Source organism: Numenius arquata, chromosome 3, assembly GCF_964106895.1.
Source record: "Numenius arquata chromosome 3, bNumArq3.hap1.1, whole genome shotgun sequence".
Classification (NCBI taxonomy): domain Eukaryota; kingdom Metazoa; phylum Chordata; class Aves; order Charadriiformes; family Scolopacidae; genus Numenius; species Numenius arquata.
Window position 1 is genome coordinate 21,544,562 of NC_133578.1, and position 19,222 is coordinate 21,563,783.

The 19,222-nt window shown below is 36.8% G+C and overlaps 1 protein-coding gene across 1 annotated transcript in view; it reads left to right on the top strand.

Annotated features, from left to right (window-relative positions):
- XIRP2 (xin actin binding repeat containing 2) overlaps window positions 1–19,222 on the top strand; it is a 59,762-nt gene that overhangs the window by 17,903 nt on the left and 22,637 nt on the right. Inside the window, exons 2-6 of the mRNA XM_074145727.1 lie at window positions 1,452–1,605; window positions 6,008–6,165; window positions 9,016–9,141; window positions 15,823–15,892; window positions 16,561–16,694. Of these exons, the coding sequence (XP_074001828.1) occupies window positions 1,452–1,605; window positions 6,008–6,165; window positions 9,016–9,141; window positions 15,823–15,892; window positions 16,561–16,694 (642 nt within the window). The remainder of the gene's footprint in view (window positions 1–1,451; window positions 1,606–6,007; window positions 6,166–9,015; window positions 9,142–15,822; window positions 15,893–16,560; window positions 16,695–19,222) is intronic.

Consider the following 19,222-nt stretch of genomic DNA (forward strand, 5'->3'; position numbering starts at 1 on the left):
AGTTACTTCAGTGAGATCATATACACGGGCAGCATTAAACTAGTAGACAATAATAAAGCTGTCTGCAAACAATAAAAAGTAATCTAATGAAGGCATATTGAAGTACATTTTGAAATTAAGTACCATTTGAAAATGTATGCCATATAAGCAATTAAGGGCTCCGGCAAATAAGTTCTGCAAAATCTTGCTGGAGAGATTTATGCAGTCACGAGACCAACCACCTGCCCACTGTCCTTCTGGATATCGCTACCTCTTGTAGCGGGACAGAGGAAGTGGACATGCAGCGGATCTTTCATGTATCTTTCACTTGCAAAAAAAGCCTATTTTTGCTACTCCAGCTGTTTTAGTTATTTACTTAATATAAGAACTGTAGTTGAGATTTTACAGACATTGTGTCCAACTTCATACTGAGTAGCATATTACCTGGAAGGAAGGAAAAGAACCCCAAAACACCAGCTTCAACAACTTAAAGTTTTGCTTAGCAATAATTTACTCATTCTGCCTGAGGGCTGAGGCCACAGTGTAATGATGAGATACTAACAATACTGTGTAAACTATCTGTATGGAACATTAACCCACTATTGTCATAAGCTAAATTCAGTCAATAGGTCACAGCAGAATTGAAAATCTAATTTCTGAAATACAAATGTCCATGTACATCTGGTCTCCAAGCAATCATTTGTTGTTTTTACATATTCTTACATACTAGTAAATGAAATTAATAAATTTTCCGCTGAAAACTTTTCCATGTACAGTGTTTAAATGAGCAACTGGTGCCTTTTATTGTGATCCTTACCACCACCACCACTCTTCTCTTGTAGAAGAATGTCGCAACGGAGGGAAGACAGGGCCACTCAATATGAGTGATCAGCAAGCTTCGTTTATTGATTCACACAGTTGCCTTTTATGTCCTAACATAATTAGCTCATACATATTACAAAAGTTAAGCTCATGATTGGTTAGTTCTTAGAAAGATCAACTCCGCCCTTGGTTCCTTCTTTACAGTTACTTTCATCCTCTTTTCCCATGCCTGAGCAGCTGCAACCTCCCTGTTATCATACAACAATTATAGTCAAGGACAAGGTGTCCTTACCAGCCCAGCAGTTACGGGGGCTGAATCCGATGTTTCTCAAGCTTTTGCTCGGCCAGCTGGATCATGTCTACGTGACCCTTCTCAGCTAGCCATTCTCCCACAGAAGAAACCATGTGCAAGAAATGGCAAAAGAAAACCACCAAGCATCACTGTCTGTTGAATTATAAACCAGGCAGCACACATGAATCTGCAACTTGCAGTGCTACAGAAATTTATCCTATGGCAAATTTGGAGAACTTCCCCAAAATAGCACCCCCTGCTATTCTGCTGCCTCTTCATATGCTCTCCTCCCCGCAAAACCCACATCTGTTTCCTACCAATAACTTTTAACACACATCTTCTTGATGTCTTCTAACAGGAAACAGAAAGTGAGAGAAGTTCACTTTCATCAGCATCGAAGAGTCAGCCTGGGAGCCATTCTGTCATTTCTCTGAATGAGTCTAGTGTGAAAAGAGGAAGAGCAATCTTTGAGAAGATGTCATCAGAAAATGGCCACAGCAGCAGCCCTGAAGGTTAGCATTACCATGTTGATCTGATGTCTCACTTTGCTCTAAGGCAGTGGTCTCCAAACCTTTTTGATGGCACACCACTATCAGTAAAACATTTTTGAGCATGCGGTCCCAGTGTTGGTATATATATTTATCTACACATTGTATACATTGACTACTCTAATACATTATATACACAGGCAACGTACATACAAATAGACATTAAAGAAGGATGATGGATGAAATAAAAAAAATATCCTTTAAAAACTGTTTATTTACAAAAAATATTTTCTTTCTGCACCCCAATGGACTGTTTTGCACAGCCCCATGGGTGCACACATCCCACTTTGGAGACCACTGCTTGACGGTATCAAAGAGTGTGTTTTGGTTTGTTTTAACACAGAAACAACACGGATGATGCAATTTTCTGCAGAAAATCACTTACTGACTCTGAGTGTGTAGGACTTGACTTTACGTAAAACAACAGATTACTCAAATAAATAGCATAAAAAGTCTTGTCTAGTGTTTAAATAAACCATTTACATAGTATCAACCACTTACTGACTACACTCTTTTTTTGATCAGAAAATGTTTAGCCTGCGTGTTTAGCATTTCCACACTCTAGCAGATAAAAAGGAAAAGGAAATTTCAGTGTGCAAGACCTTTTGCAGCTAATGCTGCTATGTTTATTGTGCTCAGTGTTCAACCTGATCTTTTACCTGGTTTAACTTTCAGCCACTGTTTATCTTTTTTCCTTTTTTTCCTACCAAATTAGAGAGATCTTTACCACCTGCTCATTTCTTCTCGGAAGGATGATTATACATTATGACCATATCACCCATAACTTCTAGATGATTCTATGATTCTATAACCTTCTCTTCCATCAAGTAGGTACAGCTGCAGTTCTCCATGTAGGAGTAATTTTTGTGGCTTTTCTCTACATATTCTCAAGATTTTCAGGTATCCTTTTTTATAATATGGCCCTTTGGTTTTTTCCTTCTCCTTTTAGACTCTCTTAGTTCAAAGCCTTTCTTTTTCCTCTCTAACAAGATTCCATACCAGCTTTGCCTCTGAGTCTAAATTGGGCACAGTATAATTCAGAAGTATTTTTTGGTCCACCAGGAATAACAAAGAATATGAACTATGTAAAAATGCAGAGTCAACAATTCATGTCTCTTACAAATGAAGCTTTTTCTAAAAATGTGACAGACCCATAGGGGATAATGTTTTTCTATGCTCCCATGAAAGCCACAATACCCCATTTTGCATTCAGACTGTCTTAGGAGAACTAAATTCCCTATAGACTCATTTGAGTGTTTGAAAGCACTGCTGAAAGCTCTTAAACTTCTAAAAGCTGAAGTCAGACACCGAAACCTGCAACTCTGCACTTGAATAAATATTCAGGTTCTGAAAAATACAAGATAATGCTGATCCATAGATTATTTCTCCCATCACCATGAGTGTTGAGTTTTCTACAACCAATGACAATATGTCAACTTTCTTTAATTTTTCAGCAAGAGGAATACCCTCAAACCACTAAGGAGATATGGAACTTTTTGTTAAATATTTCAATTATGCTAAATCTTATTTTCCTAGAAGAGGTATCAAGGAACAAGCAAGCTGTATGGCTGAGTAATTTACAGCAAGCTGTATGGCTGAGAACCAACAACTTCTATTGTTTCCACTGAAAAGCAATGAAGGCAGTGCTCATACTGCTGTTCAACCTATCGTGAAAACCTGGAGAAGCCCATAAGGGATAGCTAAAGAAATTGCAGAAAGCTAGAATTCTCAACTCCTATTATGCACAGAAGATTTGCCAAACTCCATTTACTTTATATAATTGATGTTACTTATTGTTAAAAAAAACCTTAAATTCTCTGCAATAGATGCTACTGTATGAGTCCCATATGACAAAGGCAAACAGCTTTTTGTTGGCCTACCTCACCTTGGTAAACATAAGCCTTTTCTTACAAAGTGTTTCATCACAAGCACATATGTAGCCCAGAAAGAATCTGAAGATATTACACCTTTAAGCTGTCTTGAATGAGCAAAAGCTTAGAGCAAAATGAGCAAAATTAATGAGCAAAAGCTTAGATCATATAATTTCTCATACCACCACAAAGAGTTTCACATTGTGTTATAAAACTAGTTTCTAAAGAGAGGGCATTTCCTGTTTTAAAGCTAACAAGAGAATAGTTTCTATTACCTTAACTCCCCAGGTGGCTAATAATATGTATCTATTAAAATGTTTTTTAAAACAGTCCATTAAATTCATGTCCCCAAATCAGCAAGGAATTTAATCACGTCTTACTTTAAGCACATGAGTATTCTCATTGCCTTTAATGAAACTATTTGCATCCTTACAATTACATAGAATCCAAGAATCCCTTGTTGAATCTGAACAATTCTAAGAAAGTTTTTAACCTCCTAAACATTCTTGAGTTTTAAAGCAATGGCTCATAAATATCATGCTGGTAGTAGCCTGTTACATAATCCAATCTGCCTTTAAAAATGAACTGACACTGCTTTGCTACAGTGGACTACTCTTTTGTGTTGCCAAAGCATACTTTCAACCTTTCCGTTGTTTTGGTTAGATTTGGTTTAATGTACAGAACTCTTACTTGAAGAACAGCAATTCTCTCTCTCTTCTGATTTCTACTTTCTCTGCAAACCCTTTTTTTCCTTCCAGCTGATTCTTACTGCTGCTATTATTCTTTCTTGAACGGTAGCAATTCTTCTGCCTATCACGATTATATGCAATATGCAAATATACTGCATGGGATAAGCGTAATAAAAAAGATAATTATCCTCACATAAGTTATGAGTAGGGTCAGGTAAAAATACTAAGAAACCAGGTATATTTACACTGAGACACTCTTCCATGCATGTCTGCATCTTTGTCTGATTTTTACTGAAGATTAGATTTGTGTGTTATATTTGCTTGCTGTATCTGGCCCTTGAACACCTATGCCAGTGAACTAGCAGTAAGGCCAAATGTACCTTGGAAATGTTCCCTGCTTGATAGGATACCCCTTCCCTGGCGCTCTGTTCTGTGCCAGGTGAACAGATAGCATTTTGGAAAGTCTCTTTTGCTGCTGCATTTCATGATATTAAAGGGAAAGTGTGAGTACTTCGAAAGAAAATGGGCAATTTTTTTTCTGTTCTCAGCCACTGCCTTAGTAAAACAATACAATAATTAAAAGTGAACCAGCTTAGGTAAGAAGAAATGTTATTGACCAAGAACATGTTTTGTAATGCATATACGTATAGCAGTATGTATTACAGTTGGGCTTCCAGAACAAGGAGTTGACTCTGGCAAATGGTATACAGTCCTCAGGCCTTAAAAACACCCACCAATTCCACCTGATACACATGAGGATAAGCTAAGCACAAGCATTAAAAAATTAGATTCTAGTGGCTTTACTAAAAATATATCTTCGTGAAGTCTTAAAATTCCCTCCACCAAAAGGGAGGGAATTTTAATTAAAATTCCCACCAAAAAGGAAGCGTTCTGCTTACAGAAATCCAGTGTCATTCTACCCGATTTTCCATGCACTGTAGAAAAACCTTGGCATGACAAGAGGAACTTCCACCCTGTGGTATTTACATGAAATCTCTTCTGTCTCTGATCACAGACAAGAGAGATTCTCACAACATACTTTTTTACCCTTTGCCTGAAACAAGAAGGAAAAATACCTTTACATTAAATTTAAGGTGTCTTTCTGGGTATGTGGAATTCTTCTAATACAGTTATATGAATGTAGTAAACAGCAACAAAAAACTTCCTAGTGCTAGGAATTCCGTGCTGCTCTTTCCAGGCTACTCTGAACTGTTGTCTCCACATTCACTGTGGCTGAATTGCAGATGCTTATAGAAAAGTCTATAAACTTCACACCTTGAAATAAGGTTAAAATGTAGTTAGTAATTTAGATAATTATTTAGATAATTTTCAATAAGGTTTTAGTAGTACTAAACCAACTAAAACATACTCTAATGCAGTATCAGTAAACAATTGAAATCTACAATCAACTTGGAATGGACTCTCTGTTAAGCAAATGAATTCTATAGTGTATAGAGCTAATTAGAACATAATAGATCTAATTATAATTGGTTATTTATAGTACTTACTTTTTACAGTATTAAATAATACAAATATAACACTATCAAGAAAAATATACTATGCTTGCAGTTAAAATTGTATGGGTTTTTTTTTAAAAAAGCTTTTTGTTATTTCCCAAGGAATTTCCCCCCATTTCAAAAACTTCATGGAATTATTTTTTTCTGTACTCAGTAAGTTCTAAATTTAATATAAGATACAGTTGCTAAAAAGTTGGTAATAGTGCTCCTTTCTGCTACTGCTTTTAAGATTTGGAAAAAAGGTACCTGTTTCCTTCTTAGAAAATATGATGTCTGTTTGTACTTACAGTGGGTTCTCGCAAACCCAGAAGACGACTACCTAAAGAGAGCACTCCCAGGGCTGATAACACACCGCTGGATTTCCAGGAGACTGTCTCCTTGAAGGAAAGAATGGCTTTGTACAAGGCTGCTGTGTCTGAGAGAGAGAGTAGCAACTCCTTTGCTCATGTAAGATAGCAATGCTTCTTTATCTTATCTTCTTAGGTCTGTGTTTGCTTTGCATAGTGACATATCCTACATTCTTTATTTATACAATCTGACTGATGGGCCACTATGGTGATCAGAATTTGAAACCTAAATTACCAATCTACTTAGCAAACTCTGTTTCTACTGAATGAGATTTTTCGTGCTATATACCTTTGGTCATTTGGACAATTCCCTTTAATTCATTGGAAGTACTGTTCTTTGTATTCCACTGTTGGATGAACCGCATTTAATGCAACCATAGAGTTGCAATCGATTTGCAACACAGTTATTCTTTCAGCTCATAATGACTAACCCCAGCAGTTTCTGCACTACCGAAAATAATAAAATCATATTCAAATGCACATTAAGTTTAGACTTCTTGCTGTTCAAACTAAAGAATCTGAAATTGCTGTATTTTAAAACAGAAGCTCGATGGGACAAGGTATATGAAAAAGTATTGTTTTATAATAAAATTATTTAAAAATGGGTATGATATGAAAAATATTTAGAAAAAAACTTTTAAAATTTTGTTTTAGTCATCTCTCTACATGTCTATCTATAAGGATTAGGTATTTTATAGCAAAGTTTAACATTAATACCAAGTAGCACATAAACTATTTGGCTAAAAGAATTTATAATCTAGTAAAATAAAGCAAGACCGCTTCACTACACATTTAATTATCAGTCAGGAATATCTGAAAATTGGGTATTCAGATCTCAGCCAGGAAAATCAGGAAAATCTGCCTGAGTTCTGCACAAATACTACAGGATAAAAAGTGTATTTTTACCGCATCTTAAAACCCTACCTAGAAGCTGTAGCTCAACACCCTTTTATCAGGAAACAGAGGCATTATGCTGGCTGGCTTCAATGCCAGAATGCCAATGGTCTTTGTTTATGCTAAACTTCCAGCACATGGGAAGAACACCTTTTTCTTACTGTAAACTAGGCCAGAATAACTCCTGTAAGTCTGAGAGCATCTCTGGCAAAAGAAGGACTACAACGCAGCTCTCACCAGCCAGCATCTTTGTCCATACGCAAGAAGAGCTGTAGAAGGATTTCCACTCTTACCTGCACTTTGATCTTGGGAGAAGTGGTCTGCAGCAGCTGAAGGGACCTTCTGTCTGCTTGGCTAGCCCAAAAGCCACATAGTGAAAACAGCCACCAGCCACACTCACCAGAGACCGGGTGTTTTCCAACCACCAAATTCCTGCCTCCTCACTTCCTTATTTCCGAATTGCCTGTGTGTATTGAGAGCAGATTCCTGCAGTTCACCTGGCTGAGAAGGTTCTGATTCCCTACTCCTGCAATTGGAAGCATTGCTGAAGTTACTACTCTCTCTCAAAAAGAAAAGAACTGTGTGAAGCCTGACCCAACTTAACTGTGTTGAGCACATAGGAAACGCTTCGTTTACACTCTGGCACTCCTTGCAATTTCTTGCTGAAATAGATGGTTGCCTGAAAAAGGAACTGCATATCTGGTTCCATTAGAGGGAATTAATGTTTTCTTAAAGGACCCGTAACTACATTTACCCCTCTAAATGTCTCCAAATGGCTGGCAAGGTGTGCCTGAAATGTTCATTTACTAAAATAATTACTTTTCACATTTACACATCCACGTACATATAGAATCATGCTGCCTTCATCATAGGGAAAAAAAAATTACTTTTTATGATCTGCTTACTTACTCATCAGGTGTGTAAGCCTGATGTAAACCTAAGTTTACTTGGTAACCTTCATAACAAGGCTATTTCTAATTATCAGGTGGGTTATTTTCTGCATACTGATTAATAAACTCAAATGCTGAAAGCGTAGTTCTAGTACCATATGAGAGGTAACACACAAGGGACAGAACTAGAACAGGGAGCCTGAGGGTAAAGGCATTCTTGTGACCTTCAGCACTGTTGTTAGTGAAGAAAGATCATCTCAAAAAGGCCTGCTTGAAAGTATCTCTCTGTTTTTCAACAAAACCTATTGAAAAAATACAGAGAGGGCCAGGTGACAACTCTGAATGCAACAGAACTCAGGATAAACAAGTAGAAGAGGGAACAGCAGAGAAGGATTGTTCCGGAAAGTCGTTGCTACTGACAATCAAGTAGATGGGACCTACTCCTTTTGGTGCTAAAGATTCAGGCCAAACATGCACATTTTTCAAATATACATTAGCCTGTAGTTCTCCAAATCACAATGTATGTCTCCTGTGATGTGGTTTATGAACTTGCCAGAAACAGTATTTATAATTGTCTGTCATTTGTCTCTCTTGCAAAGACAGAGTATTACATGGCTGAAAATACATGAGTGATCCCTAAAACTTCAGAGGAAGCCACTGAGTCCTCAGACACTTGTTTAGGCAGAGATAAATATGCAGCTACCCCAGCAGGATCTATTTTGCACTGGAGCACTTAGCAACTAGTGCTGAATAAATTCTAGATTACAAAATTCCAAAAGAACTTCATAATTTGTAAGTCCTCGGTTTTGGTTGATAAGTAAAAGTCCTAAGATGAGCCAATGAGATTCAACAGTTAATGTTAACAGTACGTATATGTTCTGTATTTTGATGACAACACCTGAAAAATAACTGTTTTATTACTGTATCTATTCTGAATGCTAATGTTAATTCATGTGTACTGTTAAAATAAGTAGTGTCTACAGATTACATCAGTAAAATTTGGCTCTAAGAGGCTACAGACATAACCAAATGTTTCCAAATTTTTCATTTGAAATTTAGAAGCATTATAGCTTACTGTTATTAACTACTTTAAAAAAAAAAATCAGCTCGTAGAAGTACATTCTTAGTGCAAATGGAAAACAACTGGCCTTATTTTATCACTCTAGACAGCAGAGAAAACCAACTTCTGTACTGTGCCTGGTGGCCTGGCAGCAGTGAGGAAACAATTTGAGAAAATGCAGATGACTTCTTCACAAAAGACCTTTGCTCAGTACCAGCACAAATCTGTACAGGTAACAATAGCATTTTTAATACTAACAAATGAGGTATGCCCTGCTAGATAGCTTGAGGAAAAAAATATGACTGTTTGCTTAACTGAAAAGTTTTCATTATGACTAAAATGTTTCCTTAATGTTCATACTTATACAATTTTCTCTTTGAGATATACTACAGGAATCGTGTATTATTTTATGCAGATGAACACTCAATATAGCCACTACTAGACTTACAGCAAATAGATGAGCAAAGCAGATTACTACCATAGCAGTATTTTATATTGAACCTTGTCTATAAGACTGTAATTTATTACCAAGTATCATGGTGATATTTTGCATATATTGCACTTAATGTGATATTAAGCCATTCTCTTTCAAAAGGAGTTTCCTGCTTCCATTGAGTTAAATCTAATCAACTCCCCTAAACAGATCAAAAATTGCACAGAAGAACCCAGATGCTACATAAAAGCAGAACAAAGCAGCAGCTAAGTGTTAGTTTAGATAAAAGGTCTTTACATTTTATTACTTCATTAGCATATGCCATGAAAAATTGTTGTAGGAGATAATGATTTTGGACTATGTGAAATCCCCTATAATAAAACACATTGCACAATCTGTCCTGTGCACGATGAAAAACAGTAATGGAACAGCAAATTGCTTAACAATCCTGCACTTCTTGGAGAGATTTTTAAGCAATATCCCCGTCCCAACTCTGTAGAACAGGACACATCAACATTCTGCCACAGGTTCATTTTAATGTTAAGTAAGCATCATTATATCTACCAGCTATCTCTCATTTGTTACACATTCCAGTATCAACGATTTGCAAAAACAACAAGCAAAACTCCAGTTTGTAGGGGAGAAGACACAGTTTGTTGCAGAGGTATTAAAGCATTTTTAACTAAGCAGAAAAATCCCATAGTTGGACATAAGCATACTGGAACATAATCCTTGTTAAAAGGAAGTGTTATGCACATACTTTTCTGATGATGTGGTCCAACCCAGCTGCCATTTATCTGGATGAAGAAATGCAGAACCAGGTACAGAAATTATGTGACTTTTTCTCTTACTCAGAACCAAATAATTTCATTTCTGTGATGTGAAGATGTATTTTCCCTGGTCTAACAGTGTCATCTAGTTCTCCACAAAGCCACTATGATGGTTCTGTTTCTTCAACAAAAATGTGACCTCTAAGCATACTTATCCATGTATGTATCCTCTGTGGCTAGTTGAGGAGACTCTCTCAAATCATCAGCAGAAATAGTCATGTTCACAGGAAATAAAATGACTCAAAACTATATGGAACAATCTTAAAATTTAGGTTAAATAACTTACTGCAAGACCATAAAATCCCATTTCCATCTAACATAACTACACTCTCATGGAAAATGGGATTATACACTTAGGTAGTTGAAAGATTATTCAAGGTCACTGAATCAATCCCGGGGCAAAACAGAGAAATCATGTGGTTTGAAGACAGATCCCCATATCTGGATAAATTCAAACTATTAATCCAAGCTAAAGTAAGGAAGCAATTCATTTTTTGAACAGTAATCTAAATACCTGAACATTTTACTACATATTCAATTACTGCATAAGGAGTGCATGGCTTTTCATTCAGAACATTGACATCAAATATGCAAATAATAAGTATTTATCTTTCTGTTTTTCTCAGGCAGCAGCCATCATTCATAGCTATCTTCACTGTAAGGGAGATTGGTTCCTTGTGAAAGGTGCCATATTACCAGTAGGATGTACTAAACTCTTGTCCAGAATGGTGAGCAGCAATGAAAACTGATCACAGAATTGCCATGTGGTCACAAATTCAACCAGAGTTTGTTTAGAAACCTGGTCTTTAATTTGACCATTGGCATCATGAGCACCTTTCATCATCAGCCGCCAAGCTTAGAAGAGGTTGTGAGCTTCAGTGTCATTCTGCAAATGCCAGACGAGTGTAGTTTGCTACACCAGCTCAGCCAGCTAGCTGCTCGGACAAAGTCTCACTGGCCAGTATCAGAAACAAGCCATTTCTGGCAAGCAAGCTGAACCTCCTACATAGGAAGGATGAGTGGAATATAGTGAAACTATATGATATTTACTCAACCATATAGTATCATGTGTCAGGAATGACACAGGTATAGCTACACCTCCTTCATTGAGGGTCATTCCAGGCAAATTTTCTAAGATTGCTAATGTAGCAATTGCCAATTTTCTAGCAATTGCAGAGGATAAGATTGAGTAATAGTACAATGTTAGTGAATGGTGAAAACCTTACCCTTTTATATAAATCTTCCATATAGTGCCCAAACCACCCTAAGTATATACATACAACTAAGTAAGGCTGACATCATAGAGATGAATTGCAGATAAGTGAAGTTTTTATAGAAATTTCTGCAAGACTCTCACAGTAGTGATGTGCAGATGATATTGTGGTAAGAACATAAATAGGTAAAAAAGCATAGCTTTGAGGAAGAAATGAAGATTCACAGCAAGTAAATCATCAGTCAGTCATTCTATTGTTACTAATTTTGTAATCGAAGCTTTAGGCTCACAACTTACTTCCGCTGCTGGAAGGGAACTGCAAGTTTGTACATACTGATCATCTAGAACAGAAAGTTCTAAATATGTCAATACAAAAATATTATATTAGCCAACTTCCCATAGAGCTTACATGATGACCATAATGTACAGTTCAACTAAAAGCAATATGCTTCAAATGTGAGCGAGTTAAAGGCATTCTTGTGCTTGAACAAGCTTGTGGGCCATTTGATTCCCTTGAACAATACATACATACATATATACATAGAATTGTATACATCTTTTATGTACATATGCATATAACATAGCATACATATTCTGAGCCTCAAAGCAATTTTATTTCTGAAAGGGAAAGTATGGCTTGTCTGTTGTCAGAACAGAAGGAAACTGCAAAAATGTCAACACCAAAAAGCAATCCTTGATCTAAAATACGCAGAACAGTTTCTGAAAATTCAAATCTTGGCACATTTTGCAATAAGAATTCAATCTAAATTATTGCAGCGCAGAGGCACTAAAATTGATGTATGGGCCACTAACATATAAAACGCGTGTAGCAATTACAGTTCTCTTCGGTAACAGAATCTGAATGCCTACATAAAAATGTCCTTCTCTAGCAAAACGTATACAGACATTCTCAGATTTACATCTTTATTTTTTAAATAGTATTGTTTTAGGTTAGAATGACATATCATGCAGAGACACAACAGGACATTATAGCCCCCTGTATTAAGTACCATACAGATATGCATGGGAAGTCCAGCAGCCCCCATAAAGGGTGACTTGAAACATGTTGAAGAGAATGGAGGGTGATGGAAGTCTGAAATAAAAATAAAATGACCGTAAGAAACTCTTTGTGAGCTAGCAGCATGCCAACAATCATCCACCTGACAGTGTTTTCTGAAGCTAACTTGTTACATGGCATACAATAAGCAAAAAGTAATTTAAAGGTGATTCTTGGACCATGGGAAAAGCAACCATAATAGTTGTCTTCACTTCTGATACCAAAAATGACTTTGAGTCCTCTGTCTGTCCTCCTCCCCTGCACAGCTGGAGGGGAGCTGTTCCCTCCTGACACTGCAATGCAGGATCTGGTTGATTAAATAACCTTGATTGATTTAATAACTCACAGTATGGCAGGAATTGTGTATTCCACAGAAACAAATAAAGGATCAAGTTCCCACAAGCACAACCCTTAACTAGTATTAAATCTAGATCGTGATCTGCAGCCAGTGTCCTGCATTGGAGGCACGATTTATCCTGCTTAATAAGATAAGAACCACCTTATCCCATGCAGACCATCAAATAATTCTACAGAATATTCTCCAAAATCTATGAGGTCTACAAAACATACCACAGACTCTAATGGGGTATACTAAATTAATCCTACCTACAGGATATGCTATCCTATATCCAACAGTTGGCCATTACAGAGGAGGGATGAAACCACAGGTCTTCCCACTCTCCACTTGCTTGGAATAATAAACAAGCAGCATTTTACCCTCGGTCACTGGAATTTCAATTAGCCATCTTGACAGATGCACAAAACATGAGAACCTCCAAGTCCCTCTTCCTCCCTGCATGCCCAGAACAAGGCCGTGTAATTGTATTGTCAAAATCTGGCCCATAATATTTAGGCTGCATTTTAGACAGCCATAGCTGTCGCATTAAATGATTATAATCTTTTGCAATATGGCAACTACTTCATAAGCAGTACCAAAGTTACAGCAGTAAAGCAGTAGTGACATTCAGATTAGATTTGCTTCCTGACTACATTAAGCCTAATTATATTCCTTTTTAATACCCCACACCATTCAAAGGACACATAATGACTATCATGAACATATTTTGTGTCTCATGAATGAGTTTTTCCAGTAATGAGAGCTTGACTTACATATCTAAAACATGCACAGTAGAACAGAAAAGCTTATCTTAAATGAAAAAAGCATATATATGCATAAATATCTTGAAAAGCATATCCATATAAAATGAACAGGCATATTATACATACACCTACACAGTCATTAAACAGAATAGATGGAAAAATTTGCACTTCATCTTCTTTGAACTGACTCTTTTTAACTTAGTGGGGGTATAGTCTTTTCAACTTTTCAGTGGGTATGGCCCCTCACAACTGCTACACATACAGAACTTGTGAGTGTAAAGCACGCTCTGACTTGCTCTCCTCAAGCCTCACCTCACCTTGACAGTTCAAACTTTGAGGTAGATAGGACTAATTTTGATACTGGTAACGTACTAAAGCATTTACTAGTCCAGTAATCAGAAAATTTATTCTGCCTTTTGTTCATATGATTTTGATTCACCTTATAGTTGAAACAGATCATTTGACAGCACAGAGGCGGAAGAAATTCCTAAAGCCCATGAAGGAGGTGCATGTTGTTTCCCTGCCACAGAACCTAAGAGCCCTTGCTGCCTACTGTATGGCAGAAATTATGGGCCAGGCAGTGGATGCTCCCCTATATTGATTCAGAAGAAATGTTAGTGGAGATGCAAGCAGTGTAAGTATTCCTTAGTTTGAAGGTGGATTAAATCCCATAAATATATGCTTTGTCATGGGATGACTATGGGAGAGCACTACTTTCTTCACCTACAGTTAGCTGGCTTTCAAGGAGGTGCCAGGATTTGAGATGCAGGAAGCTTACAGCTCTCTGTTGCTCTAGATGTATAGCACCAATCTCAGAAACACAGCGCTGCCTCCATTCACATTACATTGAACACTTTGGAAGCTCTTGCTGGAGGGACCAGAAGGTCCTTTTATTTGAAAGCTTATTATCACTAGAAACTAACAGGCAAGCTTCCTTCTGACAAAGGAAGAAGAAAATTTGATTTTACATAAGTGAAATTATTTGTTAGATGTCCCTGTGTGCATGCTCATGTGCAAGAGAGAGGAAGCACAGAACTGATATCTTAATAATATCAATCCTTAGGATTTATTTCTTCTAATCATTAAATCTCAAAGTAGTCAATGGACACAGGTAACATGATGTTAACACAGGTTCTGTGACAGGCTTTAAACAAGAAAACAAATCACTGCCAGAATTTGGAGTTGAACTAAACATAGATAACCTCAGAAATTAGTTTACATGGACATCTCAGACAGTGCTTTAAACTCTCAATGACATGCTCGGTCTACCAGACTTGTAGATATAATGCTAGCCTGTATATTTTATGGGATATATATATATATTATATGGGATATATAGGTCATATTTTTCACAACTGCAATTCAGCATGATTTTTGCATCAGAAGCGCTGTATAAAGCATATGCAGGAAGTCAGCATCTCTTCAATAGACATATTATTATACTTCCTTTTACAAAGTTGCATTAGCCTCATGTCTGCTAATAGGTAACAAGTTGATAGGTAACAGCATGTAAAGCCAGAACCAGTCTTCCTGGTCACCTTCATCCCTTTCCAGTCTAATTATACATTATACGGATTCATGCAGCTTTCCGTATCTGCTGGTCAAAATCTGGCTGCATTAACAGAAATGACTTGATATCTTATCTGTTATACAAAAGCCTGTTCTAGTTCTTATGGCAACAAATATCAATCATAATAACCACGGTATTCTGCTGTGAAATGACTGTTCTAGTTACACCACTTACATTAGAATTTATTTGTGAAAGCCCTTCATAGAAAAAAAAAAAGATTTACTGTGATTTACTGTTAGCTGCTAATGTGCAATTATTTTTATTTGTATTTAGGAAAAGTCAAGTAGCAGGCAGTACACAGTATCAAGCAGCACCAGGGAAGCTGAATGCAATGAAATGACCTCCAATGAAAGTCAAATGGAAGCCTCTCAAACACAAGAGGTAACGACATCACTTAATAATTATGTCATTGGACAGTTATACTGAGAAGCTGATACATACCTGCTTCGTTTCTTCCTCCTTTACCACTTGGTACAGCAAGATCTGGATGTTCGGCTGATAGTGTCCCTCATTAGGCAGCGCGTAATAATTTTTTAAAGATGTTTTACTAAGTGTTCTTAATTTATTAGTTTTAACATGGTAATTAATTAGGTTTCCCATTCATATTTTTCTTTGTTGTAACATTTTAAATACAGAAGTATCACAGAAGTATGTGAAATTCTTACATATTGCACTAAATCCTATAGTAAAGTGAAGGTTTTGTGCACAGGTTTCTCATCGTGAGCAAGTTAATGAGATAAAAATGGCTTCTACTTTCACTCAGCACACTGATGAAACAGGTAAGAAGTGGCATGACAATAAAGGCTCACAAACAAGCAATGGCAAATGTCTTTACTCACACAAATGTACAGCTCAGCATACAAACATGAAAATGCACATTGTTCTGAATTCTCAGCAAAGCACATTCATTGACTTCAATGGGACTTGTAAGAAACAAGTTTAGAATTCGGTATAGTGAGATGGCTTTTGCATAAGGAGGTAGTTTTAAATATGTGCTCAGTTGCTTGAAAGAACTGGGGACTTGAAGAATTGTCTAAAAACACAGGCAAACATGAGTCCAGATATATACAAAATTGTGGATGAGAAAGGCTTAATTTATATCTGATCTGACTAGCCCTGCAGAATATGACCACAGATGCTGAAGCTGCTGCAGTTTAGTCCTATACTAGAATTCATGCATCATATTCACTCAAAGGCCTCAGTAAACCTTTAGCCCTGCCACACCACTCAGGTATGGCAAAACAGCAGGTGAGAACTTGTCCCTCAACAACCATTCTGTCATTCTCTCTATGGATTTCTGTTCATGATCAAGTGACTCTCTAGACTTCTGCAAGGCTAAGTACAATTTTTCTAATGTAATAATGTTTTATAATTCATTGATAAAGTCAATTTCATAAAAAGCAGGGTAGAGGAAAAATGATGTTTTTTGTTCTTCTTCCCATTGCAGTAATCAATGCAGCTCAGAACAATGAGCTCCCAAAGACTGTAACACAGATTTTAAAAGAGCAGATTGAAAGGACAGCCCAGGAAAAGGCTGTTCATTCTGACAGAGAGACTGCAACACCTGCAAAAGAAGCAAAGGTCTGTGCTTTTAATAAGAGGGATCTTTCTTTATGCAAATTAGAAGTGGTGAGGTTAAGACATTGGTCTGTAATGTAGTCTGATTTTCTATTTTGACTGATTGTGATTAAACATGTAACCTATGATGGGAATACATGGACTTCAGGAATTAAGTGCACATAATGTAATATGAAGTGCGTTGGAAGGCTCAACAAGAACTTACAGTATGTGACAAACACAATTAAAAGTAGACCTTTATGAAAACTTTTGCATTCCTGTCCTCCTCTGCTGAACACAGTCTCCTCTTTCCTTGTTTTGAATCTGTAAATATGTATCATTTCTGACACCACAGATTCTCAGAAGGATAGAAAATGTCACTTTCAGAAGAAATGAAAATGAGCATAAGCCACGGCATAACTTTACATTATGCTTATAATGCAAAGTCTGCATTTGTTGCAGCAAAAACTCCAAGACTGTTCAATCATCATTTTGCATTTTGTATGAATTCCACATTTCTTTTCATGGTGCAAATGGCACAGCTCTTAGTTCAAAAGATTGGTTTTATGCATTTTGAGCAATAGGTGATGGATTGTTTCTTTCCAGATCCTATTATAATCCTATTGCTTGGATCCCTGCAGAGCTAGCTTTTGTGAAGAACAGAAAATTTTTTTTCTATGTTACTATACTTTAAAAAAAAACCAACAACCACTTTTGTTCCCTAAAGTTGGAAAATACATACCAGGAAATTACATGGCCTTCAACAGTTAGTTTATCTTCTACTACTACTTCAGCAAACAGACTACAGAAAACTTCTACACCAAGGATGGGACCACTACTTGTGCAATGATTTGCTCCAGATTCCATGAATATGGAAGCACAGAAAAGTTTTCCACTACTTATGGAAAAGCTCCATTGGAAATGACAGCAACTTCCCAGTCCACTGACTCATCCAGTTCTCCAACAAAGCCCACTGTCTCCACAGATCTGTACCCAAAGCACAGCAATTTATGTGAACTAAGACATTTATACAAACATTTCCATCCACAATTAAAACGCTTAGAGAAATATAATCTGAATGAGGTTTCTAATATTTTATCATGGTGTATCTGGAACACAGAATATGATGTCAGATGTGCAGCAGGCTAGATATGGCTTTGCCTTCATCATTCCAATGTTTGCAAGACCAGAAAAACAATGCTTAAGAGTGGAGTGAAATCTGGAGAGGACAGGTCCTCTCTATAAGATGGGTCTTTGAGAGCTAGCCTTTCATTCTAATCAAAGATGACCCTCCAGACCCAGACAAAGATAGAAGCATTGCAGAGCAGGAAACCATTGCAGGTGGAAATCTCAGTGGAGGAAAACATAAGCAGTGCTGCACGCAAGGCAAAAGAGTTAGTTGAAACACAGCCTTGGCACACAGAGGATTCAGAGCACTTAAGTCCAGCTGAAACATCACCACAAAAATCAAACGAGCAAGATCAAGGTTCCGCACAAGATGCAGCAGCCCCTGTTAACACCACAGCAAAACACACTTTCTGATTCTGAATTTCATGGCAATGATAAGCAAGTAGTACAAAAAAACAACATAGGAATTCAAATAGTTCTCCATGAAGACAAGAAGGCTGAGAAGATGAAGATGCAGGAACTGTTGTGAAACTGTCTAGCTACTATCACTTCCACCATTATGAGGATTAATGCTATGAGAGCTATCCTGAAGAATTATATAGATCAAAACAAAAATAAAAATAGATACTAAAAAGATATTAAAATTAAAATAGCATTACCGATGTATTTGAGAAATAGTAACATGCTAGAAAATGTGCACAGAGTGCACCTGACCACTCATGGTTAAAATTAATGCAACATCCTCTTAAATGAGGTAAAATGTTGCCTGTATAAAATAACGCTTGAGATAAAATAATGGTCATGGTCTGTGCACATCTGTTTTTAGTTTATTAAAGCACAAGATGTGACTTAAGACAAAACGAACTACATTTCAGTGGGTTTCTTGTTTGAGTAAAATTACCAAAACTGTTTACAAATTAACATGCAATTTTAAATTTTTTTCTGCTGTTTCCTGCTCAGTGATTTTACCAGTTGATACACCCCTAGTCTGAATTAAGGCCGAAAACCCATTTACCTGATGCCAGAGTCCAGGTTTCACATCACTAAGGAGGGGAGCCAGTGTCCCTCAAAAAACTGAGCCTGTTACTTGTTTCATATTGAAATAAAATTTTTAAATATATGAAGTATGTGAATATTTATATAAGAATATGAAGTCAACATTGAAAATAAAACATGCCTTCTTTCTCATGGTGCATGTGTTACTTAAAAATTATCTTAAAATATTATTTAGATTGCAAAGTTGTGCATTTGAAACATAGTGTTCCCCTTTTGTGCATCGATTTTGGGCACTGAGTATGGATGGGATCCTGTCGAAAAACCAGATGTTACCATAGCTTTAGCCATTTGAAATATGTGAACAGAATGCTGATGCTTGAACAGCAATGAAAATGGCAGAACAAAGCTAAATACTCCCATACCTGCAT